At 43.2% G+C, this 13587-nt stretch overlaps 1 protein-coding gene across 3 annotated transcripts in view; it reads right to left on the reverse strand.

Annotated features, from left to right (window-relative positions):
• The window catches only part of LENG8 (leukocyte receptor cluster member 8), a 29756-nt gene extending 18949 nt beyond the window's left edge, over positions 1-10807 (reverse strand). For all 3 annotated transcript variants that reach the window (XR_014494139.1, XM_083376789.1, XM_083376788.1), the window contains exons 1-6: positions 9833-10807; positions 5884-6061; positions 5624-5725; positions 4131-4244; positions 3180-3462; positions 1344-1494 (exon numbers count right to left, since the gene is read on the reverse strand). Coding sequence is in view for 2 of the 3 variants with exons in the window: in XM_083376789.1 (XP_083232915.1) it covers positions 1344-1494; positions 3180-3462; positions 4131-4244; positions 5624-5725; positions 5884-6061; positions 9833-9873 (869 nt within the window). In the remaining variant the exon portion in view is untranslated. The remainder of the gene's footprint in view (positions 1-1343; positions 1495-3179; positions 3463-4130; positions 4245-5623; positions 5726-5883; positions 6062-9832) is intronic.
• Between the last annotated feature and the right edge of the window lie 2780 nt (positions 10808-13587).

Consider the following 13587-nt stretch of genomic DNA (forward strand, 5'->3'; position numbering starts at 1 on the left):
TGGAAATTCCCGACTCCAGTATGGTCATAAGTCCGTAGTGGCGAACCTATGGCATGCGTGCCACAGGTGGCACGCAGAGCCCTCTCTGTGGGCATGCGTGCCGTTGCCCCAGTCCTAGGCCTTCATCTGGGTTTTATAAAACCTTTTTGCTTTAGGCCTCTGCCGCCATGAGCAAAAAAAAAAAGCTTCAATCAATCAATCAATCAATCAATTTCAACTTCTCACGGGAAAAAAAGATCTTGCAAAGTTGGGATTGACTGAACTTTTTAGTCCCACCCAGTCTGCCGTTACCACCGCAGCCATGCCCACCCAATGGGACACGTCCACCCAGCACCCAAAGATACACAAATGGGTTTTGGGTTGTAGTTTGGGCACTCGGTCTCTAAAAGCTTCACCATCACTGTCATAAGTAGAGATTTCCCTGATGGATCACCTTGTCAGTCCTGCCCCAGCTTGGTCTTGGACAGTCAAGACAGACTCTTGACTCGATTTCTAGTGAAAATTCTTTTACTAAGAAGCCCAAGCGGTTACAGTAAAGCAAAGCCAGAACTGAGGTTTTGAGCTCAAAAGTTTCCCTGTTAACTTTCCCATTTGCATTCCTCCGTTATCTCCCAACTGACCAGCTACATTCAAAGAAGTTGTTTTGGTAACTGTACCCGCAAAGGCAGGCTAAAACTCAAGCCATTACACTCCATTTTCCAGCTTGTGGCTTTGGGGTGATGAGCTGATGTCTCAGAACAGCATGGTGCTTAGTTTCACTTTCCCCCCCTCTCTCCCCACCCACCCCCCAATTGTTCACGGCAGGCTGACATCTAGCTAAGCAAAGCTGGAGTGAAGGATGGCAGTTTTAACACACTCCCTTACACTCCACAGAACACTGGAAAAAGGCACTGTTCCCTAAAAACAAGAACGCATAACTTCCACAGCATATTCCTCATGTTGGAAGCACCACCTCTTCATCTAAAGTATGTTTCTGTTCCTCACCTAAAATATGCCACAAAATCAGCCAGCCAGCCAGTATCTCAAGGAGGGGTTACTGGAACGTACCATGACAAACCAAAGGAAAAGCACAAAGTGTTTCGGGGCTTCCCCCAAACTCTCGTTTGAATCTCTTTTCACTTTACTAAGCGTGGTAAATTCTCTATTCCAAGAAAGAAAGTGGAGGAAAGTTTTGAGGACATTCCGCGCGTTTTGTTCACACGCCAAATTAGCATCAGTTTTGTCTCCTCTATCCTGATTTTAGCAGCGCTTAAATCCCACGAGGTAAACGGGGGCCTAGAGTTATCCTGGTGATTTGGGCTGCGTATCGATAAACAAACTGAGAAGAGACGAAACTTGCAAACCTGTGATTGTGACGTTTCTCTGAATTCTGCTGGGAGCCAAAGTTTGGATGTTGCTGCTGCTGCTGCTGCTCCAAAGAGCTGAAGTTCTGACTTGTTACTACAAAGGGACGCTTTGGAAGGTTGAATTTGAGACCACCAGACCCAGGTGCTTCTGTTTATAAAAAGAGGATTCACAGGTGTGTTTGTGCATGCATATTTTTTAAAAAAATACTTTGCAGATTTAGTGGCCTCTCTTTCTTTCTCTCTCTTTCTCTAAATCTACATATAAAATCTTCCCTTCAAGAGAAGCAGATGTGCCAAGGATTATTTTAATGGATTTTGATACTTCCAAAATTTGAGACCGCAGATGTGAGGAAACAGCCTTATGCATTCACAAATGCCCTTATTGCAGTACCAAGAGCATTTTACGCATTTTCATAAACATTATGGGAGGATATAAGCTACAGTTTCCATTTGAGCGACATGTCAAACTCGCGACGTCACATGATGTTGCGCAATGTATCGGGACGGTTTTTCCATTGCTGGCAATGGGGTGGGCACGGCTTCTGGATGACGCGCCCGGCCCGTGGGCCGGCAGTTTGACACCCCTGATTTAAGCTATAGATAGCTCTTGCTACAACTCTTGAGACAACGGCAAAAATTTAGTTCGATTCCAACACAATGGACTGAATCCACAGAGCTCCTAACGTGAATGAAAGGTTTTCCATTTGCCCACAGGGACCCATAAATACCAAACTCCTATTCCATTCTATCCTCCTCTATTAATTTATTCACCAGCTTCCTTCCATTCCCATTCTTAATGCTGAACTAACAACAACAAAATCATGATTCTAGAATCTGGCCATTTTGCTGCTTGAATTTGACAACACATTCTTGGAGATACGCTAAGGCTACCTGTGGTTTGCAGTCTATCCACTGTGTCCTCAGGGGACCAAAATGTCAGCAGCAGGGAAGCTGCAACCACGATGGTGTTTCCCAAAGCCCAAATAAGATTTCCAAGTTCAGTAAAGTGGAAGCTTCTGCACCACTGTCCAACAGAGATGAGGGGGGGCTGTGTGCACAGTGCCAACAATTCCTCTTTAATCCACAACAGAAACTTGGAAGTTAATCAAAGGTGGTTTAACATGCCTTCCTGAATGATCAGTAGCTCTTTAAAAGTTGGATCTGCCGGCAGAGCTAAATTTGTTACAAATGTCTTTGGCAACTCTTTCTATAGGTTCGATCCAACAAATGAATGAAAACCATTTTTGAGTATGACACAGGAGGCTACACATTTCAGAGACGTTTTCTTTTCTCTTTTCCATCTCCCTACACCCGTGGTGGCGAACCTCTCTGTGGGCATGCATGCCGTCGCCCCAGGTTTTATAAAACCTTTTCGCTTTAGTCCTCTGCCGCCATGTGCAAAAAAATAAATTTCAATCAATCAATCAATTTCAACTTCTCACAGGAAAAAAAAGATCTCGCAAAGTTGGGATTGATTGAACTTTTTAGTCCCACCCAGTCTGCCGTTACCACCGCAGCCACGCCCACCCAATGGGCCACGTCCGCCCAGCACCCAAAGGTACACAAGTGGGTTTTGGGTTGCAGTTTAGGCACTCCGTCTCTAAAAGCTTCGCCATCACTGCCCTATACGCTAATAAACCTCAAAGCAGAAGTTACCTCATTAAAGCAAAAGCTTTAAATTATGCCAGAAAAGATGGCATAGCTGATAAGAAGACATCAGTAGCTGGAAATAAAAACTTCCTCCAGAGACTGCCAACACCCCTTCCCAGTAACTTGAGTCCCTGAAAGTGCTTTGCCTTCCCTTCCCCTCCACCTCTACTCCCAGAAGCTCACGTTTCATGCGGTTCCACAACTGCTGTCCTTTCTTGGGCTTGGCCGTGTCCTGGTAAGAGTGCTGTTGCTGGTTATAGGAGGCACTTGGCTGGTTTGGCTGAGAGTGCAACCCTCCAGGAGGGCCGCCTTGCTGCTGCTGCCCCCCAGGGCCCATGTTCAGGTTGCTGTGCTGCGAAGGGTGGTTGGGATGTTGCATAGGGGACTGTGGCGGGTTAGGGATTTGCATTTGCTGAGGCTGGCTTGAGTACGACATCCCTCCGTCTTCCATGCCTGGAACGGGAGGCTAGAGAAAGGAGATTCGTGCCATTAATATCTCTGCCTGCCCCATTTTTAAAAAAACAGCTAAAAGCAGAGAGCTTACAATGGAGTTGGGGCTTTGCTCAACCCCCCCCTCTTTATTTCGTGTAAGCCGATATAAAGATGGACAACTTGTATTTTTTTCTGTACTGTTACAACTGCTTACACCATGCGTTCCCAACCAGGGGTGCGAAAACTTGGGTTTTCAAAATTATAGTGTATATGCATAATTCACTGTTATTTTGAAGTTCTGTAAGGGGTGTGAGAATATATCACAAGCGTTCTAGGGGTGCGGGTTGTAGAAAAGTTTGGGAACCACTGGCTTGCACCAAGGTGGCATTACAACCAAAAAATCTGCTCAACTGCACACACCAAGGGGGGCATTAAAGCCAGAAGCCTTTAGGGAAATATCAGAAAAATCAAACAATCTTACTACTTAAATTGTTAAGATAGTACTGAGAATTTCTGAGATGAATTTTGAATTTATATATATATATATATATAAATATATATATATATATATATAAATATATATATATATATATAAATATATATATATATATATATATATATATATATATATATATATATATATATATATATATATATATATATATATATCTCACAATATTTAAATAAAGTAATGTGTCTTACCTGGCTCATACTCCCTTGGTGCTGTCCAGGAACTGGTGGCTGTTGGGGTGTTGAGGAATAAGAGCCTGGGACGCCATATTGCCCAGGAGAACCATACCCAGAGTAGACATTTTGCTGGGAAGGCAAATCATGGATCAGTGAAGAGATACTTTACACCCGGGGTGTCATATCGGCAGTCTGCAGGCCGGATGCGTCACGCCCACCCCGGGCTCCACAAAGGCAAAAAAACCCACCATCGCAACATGTCACAATACGTCACGTGATGCAATCGAGTTTGACACCTGTGCTTTCCACAATAGGCAATATATAATTTTTGTATAAAAACAGAAGCTAATTGGGTTCTTCTCTTGACTGGATTCCACTTAGTGGATTTCTAACATTTTGAAATCCTAGCCTCTCTTTTTACAAACTTTATGAAACTCTACATTTATCTTATATATATATAATAGATACTTAGAGTCCTGCGGTTAAGCCATTTTCCTAGCCCTTATGAGCAGCTTTTTTCACAGGTTAATAAGCTCTGCTCTGGGACTTGATTAGTTCTTAAAAACCTCTGGCCCTCTTGCAAGGCTGCCTGAAATTGACAAGGCCTGAATCAGTCACACACACACCAGGATTTTGCCCCCTAAGATTCTTGCTAGGAAACACCAGGAACTAGCACATTCCTCTCAATGTGAATTCCGCATTGTGTGCCAACATTCCAGAAAGTGGGGGAGAAAGGAAAAGGTTCATTCCATAAACCCAGCCGATGTCACCCAGGAGGAGCCCCCTGACACTGTGAATATAAAGGTAAAGGTTCCCCTGCACATGCGTGCTAGTCATTTCCGACTCTAGGGGCCGGTGCTAATCTCCGTTTCAAAGCTGAAGAGCCAGCGCTTGTCCGAGGACGTCTCCGTGGTCATGTGGCCGGCATGACTAGATGCCAAAGGCGCACGGAACGCTGTTACCTTCCCACCATAGTGGTCCCTATTTTTCTACTTGCATTTTTACGTGCTTTTGAACTGCTAGGTTGGCACAAGCTGGGATGAGTAACAGGCCTGTTACACGGCACTTGGGATTCGACCCACCAAACTGCCAACCATCTGATCGACAAGCTCAGCATCCTTAACCCACTGAGCCACCACGTCCCTTACAGTGAATATATGCAAGGTCAATTTCTGAATAAACATTTGCTAACAGGTTTGTTATCAGCCTGGTGTCTTTGTTGATGTTCTCATTCTTTGGTATCCATCCTGCAAAGCCTAAACTAAGTTTTGGCGGGCAGATTACCAGCAACAAGGACCTACAGTATTTGCTTTCATCACACAATGTGGCCACTTGGGATCCTTCTGTAAAAAACTGTGTGGGATTGGAGGGCATAGATAAAGCTCAACAAATACGGAAAATTCTATCTCGCCTTATTTATTCTGAAGTATTGTACTCTGCTTTAAAAGACTGAATCCCCCTTCGTCCTAGTTTAAGACATTCTAAAGGGACCTTATGCTATTACTTACCATAGGATAATAGTAATTGTAGGGGTAGAGATAGCTGTATTGTTGATACCACTGGTAGTACTGCTGTTGCTGCTGCAGGGATTCTCCTTGCTGTGCTGTGTACTGTGAAAAGTAGAAACGTGTCATGCACTGATCAAAATGGTTAGTCTCAGTCTTAAATGACCAGGGCTGAAACAAAACAATTGTATGTTTTCCAATTATAAATTTAAGGCACAAGCAGCAATCCAAGGACGTCTAAAGCATCATTGGCTCCTTCTTACCTGTGTGTTAGCTTGACCGTTGGTGGCACCTTTACTGTTGCCAGAAGCAGCTGCAGCATTGGCCTTGCTAATATTAGCCAGCGCTTGCCGGGCCTTCTCCCATTCGGGGTTCTCATGCATTGGACCTTCCATCCCGTTTTCTCTGGTGCTTGCAGTACCCAGGTTGTACTGTGAAACCCTATAAAGTAGAAGAGACCGTAGATGAAAAAGAGAAAGTTGCAGGGATTTTTATTCCCATGTATCATTGCTACAGCCTTGAAATCACAAAGTTGTGCTTGTCTTCAGTTTACAGAAGCTGCTGCCCAAGAGTGCTAGCCAGAACATCTGGTAGGTTTAATTTGAACTCTGGTTCAATCTAATTGAGCACTATTATTCAGTTCCTGAGTCACCACAGAAAAGTCATCCACATACCAGTATACGTGAGCTACTATGACTTTAGAACTTGCTGAAGAATAGTCTCAAACCAGGGAGAAAAGACAGTGATGCACAAAGAGCTTCTGTTTCATTAGCTTCACATGATTACAAGAATAAAAATGACCAGAGATTTTATTTTTCCCTGCTCATGTACCTTAGCCAAAATACAATGCCAATTTCAATTATACCTGTCAATCCAGAATCTATGTTTTAATTCATTTTTATGTCAGTTCCTAATTCCGCCTTGAAAGATTAACAAGCTGATACATCTATGTAGGCTATTATCTGCTGATCTATTTGCATCCGAAACATTTAACATTTATGATCTCTTTATTTTGTTCTCCATATAGCATACTTCAAATTGATTGTGAAACCAGCAAGTTTCTCAATTCAAAAAACAAAATAACAACCAGTTACTTGTAGAAGTTGGAATCGCTGGTAACCCCAAGATAGACTATTACCCTCACTGTTGCTTCTCACTAAAAAACAGTATCTAGGCATACAGTAGCCTGGTTCCAAGGGCATGGACAATAAAACAACAGATTTCTGACAAAGTCAATTACCAATTATAGTCACAATGAAAGTTGTCATAAGTAAGCCTATACATTAAAGGTATTCCTTGACTTACAACTATTGGTTTAGTGACTGTTCAAAGTTACAGCACTGAAAAAAGTGACTTATGACTGTTTTCCCACACTTACGACCACTGCAGTATCCCTATGATCATGTGACCAAAATTTGGGCCCTTAGCAACTGGCATGCATTTATGATGGATTCAGTGTACCGAGGTCATGTGATCACCTTTTGCGTCCTTCTGACAAGCAAAATCAATGGGGAAAGCAGATTCACTAAATATCTGTAATTACTACCTCAACAACTGCAGTGACTCATTTAACAACTGTTGCAAGAAAAGTCGTAAAAATGGGGTAATGTTCACTTAATAACTGTTTTGCTTAGCAACAGACATTTTAGGCTCAATTGTGTCTCTAAGTCAAAGACTACCTGTATAAACTGTTTTTGCCCCAAACTGTCATCACTCTTTTGAGAGTAGGGGCAGGCAACATCTGGCTCCAGGATGTTAGACTGAAACTCCCCTTATTATTCACCTTGCTGACTAGCAGATGATGACACTTGAGTAGCACTGGAGGGCCAGATCCTGCCCACTTGTGATTTAAAACTTTGTGAAAAATGACATTACTGTACATTCTTGTTTCCTAGCTTTTTATAATACATATTTCTCAGATATGTCAGGATAATTAAAATTTTTAATGAGACAGTAATTTTAGACTGTTACTAGAACACAACCAGTTGCATATTCCACCAATACAGAATTCTGGGAACTGTATCTCATCTTAAATGAGCAACCTGCTTTTCCTGCCAACAAGAATAGAAGTGCCTTCTGTGCTGTTTAGTATTATGTACTGAGAAATTTGGCATCTCCTACTAGCAAAATTTGTTTAGTCACTCCAACTGGCGAGCATAAGGAGTTTTGCTTAACTAATAACTAGAGATACTTTTTTTCTTAAGTTTCACAATTCTTCCCCTTTCAAAATATATGTTGTGTTAAGTCTGTAAGGTGCCATAAGATACTGGATTTTTTAAGAATTAGAATTTTTATTCATGTATGCGAGCAATGCCACAAAAAATTAGTTTCCCATTTAATATTAAGACTCTGAGAAAGTTTTTCCAATTTTTACCTTTCTTTTTTTTATAAGTTTGAGAGCCTTCCCTCTTATTATGTTCTGGTGATAGGAGTAACTTTAAGGGACTGTTTATGCTTAGCTGCCTTACAATCAAATTCTCAGGACAGCTTACAATAAAAATAAGAACAAATTAAAGCTGCCTATGTATGACAAAATAGTCAAAAATAAAATTGTCAATATTCATGCAAATTTTACTAAGACAAAATGGGAACAAAATTTAACATTATTTGCCCAGGAATATATTTTTATCAAGTAATGAATGAGTCAAAACCAATACTCACCCACATATGATGGCTAAAATAGTTATATTTAATTGGAAAGTGTTACCTAACCTATCCTTCTACCATGTTATCTTGATGGTCAACTACTAAGACCTATAAGCCTGTGACATCATCAGCATTATGATGTCATAAGCAGAATGTCAATTTCAACTTGAATCAAGTCTAAGAAAGTGTTTTGGCTTTTTTTGTTACAAAATATTGTTTTTTAAATAGTACACTTCACTCTTTTTTCCTGTTAAAATACAAACTCCCCTGGTCTAATTGGTGACAACTATTTAGCTAGTACTGTCTGTAAGAAATAGAAGTTTTCTGTACAATAGATCAAATGGATTATCTAAATAGCTTGGACAAATACAATAATACAAATACTCAGAATAATAATAAAATAATACAAATACTCAAAAAAACTCAGAATCAGAGAATATTTCTCACGAAATCGCATTCTTTGAAGATATAAGCATCTTTAGCTAAAACTACATTCACTCAGAAAGCTGTTGTAATTACAAACCTTTACTGACACGAGATTTTTCTACTCTATACAGTCTCTTATTTCCAATATCTAATTTATAAAGTCCTAAAATATTTTATCTAACCTTAATTATTTTAATTTAAAAATACACATTGACCAAGACAAATCCAAGAAAGTGTTATTAATTTTAAAGCCTTTGATAGCAGAAACCAAAGCCAAATCTTCAGGGAATATGTTTACATTATTCAGCAGAAGTTCTTTATCTTTTCACATGCAAAAGGCAGTTAACTCTAATGGAGATGACCTAGAAAAGTTGCATCAGTCCCACAGGTTAGCAATAACTAAAATATAAGGTTAGATAAAATAAGAAAAAAAAGCAAATCCAAATTGATTACAGAAATGAGCACATCTGAAAATTTTGAAAAAAATACACTACTTAAAAATATATAAACAATTCTGAAAGCTAACTTTTTTTAAAAAAAACACTAAATTGAAACACAAAAAACCCAAACATCATTCCTGATTAGCATAACAAAATTTGCATATGAAGCACTCTAAAGATACTGCAATAATTATTCCTTTTACCTGAAACCTCCCTCCCTTGGGAATTTCATAGGAATTCCTATCAAAAAGGTCAACATGTCATAATTCAGTAGCCTTGCCCTCCCATAAGTACAAAGGGATTGTAGTTGGCTTTTCTTCCCTCTTCTTCAGTTTTAACTTTGACTGTGATATTATCAGTTGAAGGTTAGACTCCTCACCTTAGAGATAACAGACGAAAAATCCAACACCTAGTACCTTTCAATTCACCAATGAATAATGTGTACTTCAAAAGATGTTCCTGTACAGGCAACCATTACAGCAGATGGGAACTGGTCCATCAACAGGTTAATTGGCTTTCAAAAACAAAACACCTACTTAAAAAATAGTTATCACATCACTTGGCATAAACAATGCCAAGTAAGAAGGCTTTGCTACCGTAGTAGACACGTATTTCAAATTTGCTTAAGCCTACCCAAACCTTAAAATTCTCCTCCTCCCCGCCCCACGAGCTGAAATTAAAATAAAAGGTTTGCAATCACCATTCCGAAGAATGCTGGTCTCCTCCTATATTGGCAGCCATAATCTAATTCGTAGAACAGGCAAACAGGTAAGGAAGGTATCGAATGGCTGCAAATACACAGCCTGGACAAACGGGTCTTTTTCTTCCGTTGCTTCTTCCACAAGTAGAGGCCAAACCAAGGACGGTTAACCAGGGAACAGGCACATCTCAAAATCGTGGCTTTACACCTCTTGAGCACGCTTCCCGATGCCCCTGTTCATCTTGGGGGCAAAGCAAGGGCTCGAGAGCCTCGAGAACTTTTTTTTTTTTTAAGATTTCACACCTACTAGTAAGACCCCTTTTCAAGCTTATTCCAACCAAACGAGATGCTGTGCAGTCCTATCAGCCCCACCGGTTTTTTTTCTCTCTTCCCCCCCCCCCCACCTCTGGGGCTTTATATTCTTCGCGCCCCCGTTTGTAATGACATCGCACGTGAGGCCCCTTCTGTCATGTAACACACTCTTCTCTTTCTGAAGTAATGAAAGGCTAAGACTTCCCCCACCCTCGGGCCCAAAAAGCTTCACCCGCAACTCTCTTCCTTGGCAGCAGACCCCGGCCCACCCTTCCCTGCTAAACCCCTCTCGGGCACCCCGAAAAGACAAAAAAGACTCCCACCAAAAATATGCTCGCTCGCTGCCTACCTACCACAGGCACCCCCTGCGCGAGCTGGCCTCGGCTTCCCTCCCCCCCCGCCCTGCGGCCTTTACTCCGGGCGGTCTCGCTGCCCTCGCCCGCCCACTCCTGACCGCTTTCCTCCTCCTGCCCTCAGCCTAACGGGAGGTGCGGCGAGCCACCCGCTCAAGCCCCCCCCCCCGACCGCCTCTTCGCCCGTGGCAAAAGAAAGCCACTTCCTTGGGCGCCACAGTCCGAAGCAGGCCGCAGCTTTCGTCGGCTCGAGTGCGGAGGAGGAGAAGAGCTCTAGCGCTTCCCAAAATGGCGCCCGCTGACTCTTCCCTTCCTCTCCCAGTCTCGGCTGCCAGATTCCTTCCTTCCTTCCGGTTGCCCGCCGGAAGCGGTGGGCGCGAGGGCGGCGACGGAGGAAGACGTCGACCTGGCTGGTGACGTCACGCCGCCCAGGCGACGTTCGGCGGAGCTCCCTCACGTGGTTCGTTCTGGACTCTGGGAGGGTGGGATGGTAGCTTTCCTCTTCAGAAGCGTGGAACTACAACTCCCATGACCCCGCTGGTATCATTTAACTTCAGTCTGATGCAGCGGTAGGCAACCTGGGCTCCTTTATGACTCGTGAACTTCAACTCCCAGAATTCCTGAGCCAGCATGGCTCAGTTTGGAAACCTCTCCCTTTCCCCCTCAGCATGGCTGGCTCAGGAATTCTGGGAGTTGAAGTCCATGAGTCATAAAGCGGCCTAGGCCAGGGGTAGGCAACCTCAGCTCTTTTATGACTCATGGACTTCAACTCCCAGAATTCCTGAGCCAGCATGGCTCAGCATGGTAACCTCTCCCTTTCCCCTCAGTATGGCTGGCTCAGGAATTCTGGGAGTTGAAGTCCATGAGTCATAAAGCGGCTTAGGCCAGGGGTAGGCAACCTCAGCTCTTTTATGACTCATGGACTTCAACTCCCAGAATTCCTGAGCCAGCATGGCTCAGCATGGAAACCTCTCCCTTTCCCCTCAGTATGGCTGGCTCAGGAATTCTGGGAGTTGAAGTCCACGAGTCATAAAAGAGCCCAGGTTGCCTATCCCTGGTCTGATGGGATCCACACTGGATGTTAGCCCAGTACATGGGAGACGCAGGTTGTAACATTCATTCATCTCAGTGTCTTTGGATCGTTCGTTTTCTTGTATCCTAACCTACCTTACGCATTTTTTTGTGAGGATACAAACGGGGGAAAGGAGACTCAAGGTCCCCTGCCTTGGAAGATCCGGAAGAAAGACAAAACACGCATGAAATAAAGAAGGAAACTTTCTCTCCCCATCCCTTCTCTTTTACCAGCCAAATAACTTTAGTAGCTGGGCAAAAGAAAATTCGCGTTGTTGGGCTTATTTTTCCATTAATACGACGGTATTTTTTTTTTTTGTTTCTGCAGTGCTTCCTGTGCCAGACAAAAGGAAAAGTCGGTAGAGGGGGTAACAATGAATTGTCTTGAGGAGGGGGGCACTGATGAGAGTGACAGAGAACAGCATTAACAGGTTGCTTTCTAGTTTTCTCAACCCCTGTGGTAGTCATTATGTGAACGAGGAAGCCCTCTGCGAGCGCCCCTTTCTTTACTCTGAACATGCAAATGGAGTCCCAGTTGGGTGGGACACACTGTTCAACAGCAATGTAAGAATAGGTGACTTAACCCAGGGTCCTCAATACCTGGGCTGCAGCCCATTTCCTGGCCTTGAGCCGTTTAAAACCCAGCCACAGAAGTAGTGGGCATCCCCACTTGTGCGAGCGGCAGACAGGCAGGCACGCTGCTCACCACTCGGAACAGAATCGTCCTCTTAACTCCCCCAGCCAGTCTGCAAAGCCGGAAAGTTTGGGGAACTCTGACTTTTAACCCACTGCTCAGCGCTGGCAGGAAGCATTGTCGTGTAATCAGATAAACTTGGGAGATTGCTATGACTGAAGAGGAGCCAGTGGGGGGGGGGCTTTGCCAGAAGCCCTTCCGAGCTGGAAGAAGCCTCCTTTATGCTTCTTATGTTGCATAACATAACTCTAAATGAAATCAGAAGAAGAAAGAAACTCATTTGTGACTGGATAAACCAACATTGTCCAGACATTTTAAAGTTAAGTGGAAATGGAATTTGAGAGGACTATGCACGTGAACAGAAGGGCTAAATACAGAACCCAGTTTTCCAAATTCAGGGGCTGAGATGACACAAGGCTTCACACATTCTGTCCTCGATTTACAATCATTTGTTTAGTGACAGTTTTCAGTTACAATGGAACTGGAAAAAGTGACGTGACAGGTTGTCATATTTAGTGACCATTACAGTACCCCCATGGTCATGTGATCAATTCAGATGCTTAGCAACTGGTTCATATTTATGACCGTTGCAGCGTCTTGGGGTCATGTGATCACCATTTGTAACCTGACAAGCGAAGTCAATGGGGAACCCAGATTCACTTAACAATCTTGTTACCAACTTAACTGTAGTAATTCACTTAACAACCGTGGCAAGGAAGATCATAAAATGGGGCAAAACTCACACAACAAGCTGTCTTTCATATCTGGAAATTTGGGGCTCAATTGTGGTTGTAATTCGAGGACCACCTGTATCACAGCAAGTGCGATGGTTAGAAAAAGCACATCTCCATATTATATTTAGCCCATACCAGTCACTGGAAGAGGACAGAAAGAGTAGCTGGCACAAGATGCTCAACAACTTGTAGATATGGTATACCAATGCTATGAAGAGCTTAATCAAGAGAGGAAATAGTATCTTTACTGTGACTTGGGAGTGCACAATTTCAACAATCTGAGCTATGTGTGTTTTCGCTGTACAATACACTGTGTTTTGATGCCACTCGGAAGCTTCAGCTGGTGCAGAGTGCAGCTGCACGAACACTTTTGGGGGCCTCCCATATCACACCTCTCCTCCGTGAGCTGCACTGGCTTCCGGTTGCCTTCCGAGTGAAATTCAAGGTGCTAACAATGACATACAAAGCCCTACATGGCATGGGTCCGGATTACCTACGGGAGCACCTTCTGTCAACGTCAACACCCCTCCGTCCTGTGCGCTCCCACAGAGAGGGCCTCCTCAGGGTGCCACCGCTCAAAGAATGCCGGCT

The sequence above is a fragment of the Vipera ursinii genome (assembly GCF_947247035.1).
Source record: "Vipera ursinii genome assembly, chromosome: Z".
Taxonomy (NCBI): domain Eukaryota; kingdom Metazoa; phylum Chordata; class Lepidosauria; order Squamata; family Viperidae; genus Vipera; species Vipera ursinii.